Source organism: Etheostoma spectabile, chromosome 9, assembly GCF_008692095.1.
Source record: "Etheostoma spectabile isolate EspeVRDwgs_2016 chromosome 9, UIUC_Espe_1.0, whole genome shotgun sequence".
NCBI lineage: Eukaryota > Metazoa > Chordata > Actinopteri > Perciformes > Percidae > Etheostoma > Etheostoma spectabile.
The window spans coordinates 15,455,199-15,456,838 of record NC_045741.1 but is presented as its reverse complement, the minus strand read 5'-3'; the positions used below and the strand labels follow the sequence as shown (position 1 = coordinate 15,456,838).

Sequence of the window (1,640 nt, the reverse complement as noted above, 5' to 3'; positions counted from 1 at the left end):
CACACACACACACACACACACACACACACACACCTCAGTCTAATTATCACTTTTTCCACCATAAGTATGACAGAGAATGTTGTTTGAACATTGGGCAACCATTTGTCAAAGTCTGTGTGCTGCCCGCGCTGCAGATGCAAATTCTATGTAAATATTTTATTTTTATTATTAATTTAAAGATAATTCTTTTTTGGCATTTTAAGTCTTTATTTTACAGGACAGTGAATATATGAAAGGGGAGAGATGGGGTGAATGACGTGCAGCAAAAGGCCGCAGGTCGGAGCCAAACCCAGGCCCGCTGCGTTGAGGAGTAAACCTCTATACATGGGCGATGGGCCCCGGCTCTACTAACTGAGCTATCTGGGCGGTCCTAAATAAAGTTTTTGTTCAGTTACATATTTGGTCACTTCATTCTCTATTTAAAGGTAGTAATGTTTTCCTACCATTGATTATCTGTGTTTGGTTATTTTAAAGTGTACTCTTCACACTGATGATAACAAAATACTGTGGAAAACAATGAACACATACATTTTGGCATATAAAAGGTGAAATTTGAGGAAGTAATATTGGTTGGAAACTGGAATTGGTTATATATTGACCATCAAAAGCTTATAGACAGGGTTATAGCACACATTCCATCGTATTAAAGGTTTTGAACAAGACGTTTTCATAGAAATTGTAGCTACTTCTCTGTTTACCTGTTTGCCTGGCTGGACGTATAAAGCCAGCTTAATGTTTTCCAGTCACTTGAGAGAGATCACGGTCTGTTTTTTTGGTTGGACCTTCAGGCACCGACTACAACGGGTCACGTCAGACTGAAGTGGTGAACAAACAAGAGGAGTTTCTGCCTCCTAGACCTCTGCTGTCCGTCTACTTGGAGCAGATGAGCTGAGGTCAGGACCAAGACATGTTTTCCGTTTCCTCGGCACAGCTCTGCTGCAGGCAGGGGCTCTGAGAGGTGTAGATAAGGCTGTGTAAGTTGTCTGTGTAGTGTCTGCCAAGCTCATAAAACAGAGCTGCTTACTTTTTCTCTGTTTGGTCTCTAGGAAATTCTCCATTAATTGTATCTTTAAATGCATCAGAGTTCATCAACCCCCCCCCCCCGTATGTAATCGGGTACACATTGCAAATGTTACATGTTAAACATTAGCATGTAAGAATGCTAACTGTGGGCATGTTTGATTGCTGCGGTTAGCCTTCAACTCAAAGCACAGCTTAGTCAGAGTAAATTGGTTGACAAATTACAACTTGCCTTGAGAATAACTCTTTTAACCACGCCAACTTTCACCTTCTGCCCTTCTGGTAAAGATAAGAATCTAACAATAGCACATTTTTTTTAATCTATCCAACAGTTTTGTTTCTGGTTTATAATAAGTTATGTACAGAATCATTGAGCTGCATGGCTCTATTGAACTACTGTTTCCATACTGCATTGGGAATTAAAGGAAGTCCTATTCCCAATTTTTAAATATACTTATTCATACACTGAACAAAATTATAAATGCAACCATTTTTATAAGCTGAACTCCAAGATCTAAGACTTCTTTTATGCATAGATAAGGCTTGTTTCTCTAAAATATTGTTCACAAATCTGTCCAAATCTGTGTTAGTGAGCACTTCTCCTTTGCTGAGAAAATCCA

At 39.2% G+C, this 1,640-nt stretch overlaps 1 protein-coding gene across 1 annotated transcript in view; it reads left to right on the top strand.

Moving 5' to 3' along the window:
• The window catches only part of r3hdm4 (R3H domain containing 4), a 5,875-nt gene extending 4,778 nt beyond the window's left edge, over window positions 1–1,097 (top strand). The window contains exon 8 of the mRNA XM_032524744.1: window positions 789–1,097. Coding sequence (XP_032380635.1) covers window positions 789–892 — 104 coding nt within the window. The 3' untranslated portion in view covers window positions 893–1,097. The remainder of the gene's footprint in view (window positions 1–788) is intronic.
• Window positions 1,098–1,640: the final 543 nt, after the last annotated feature.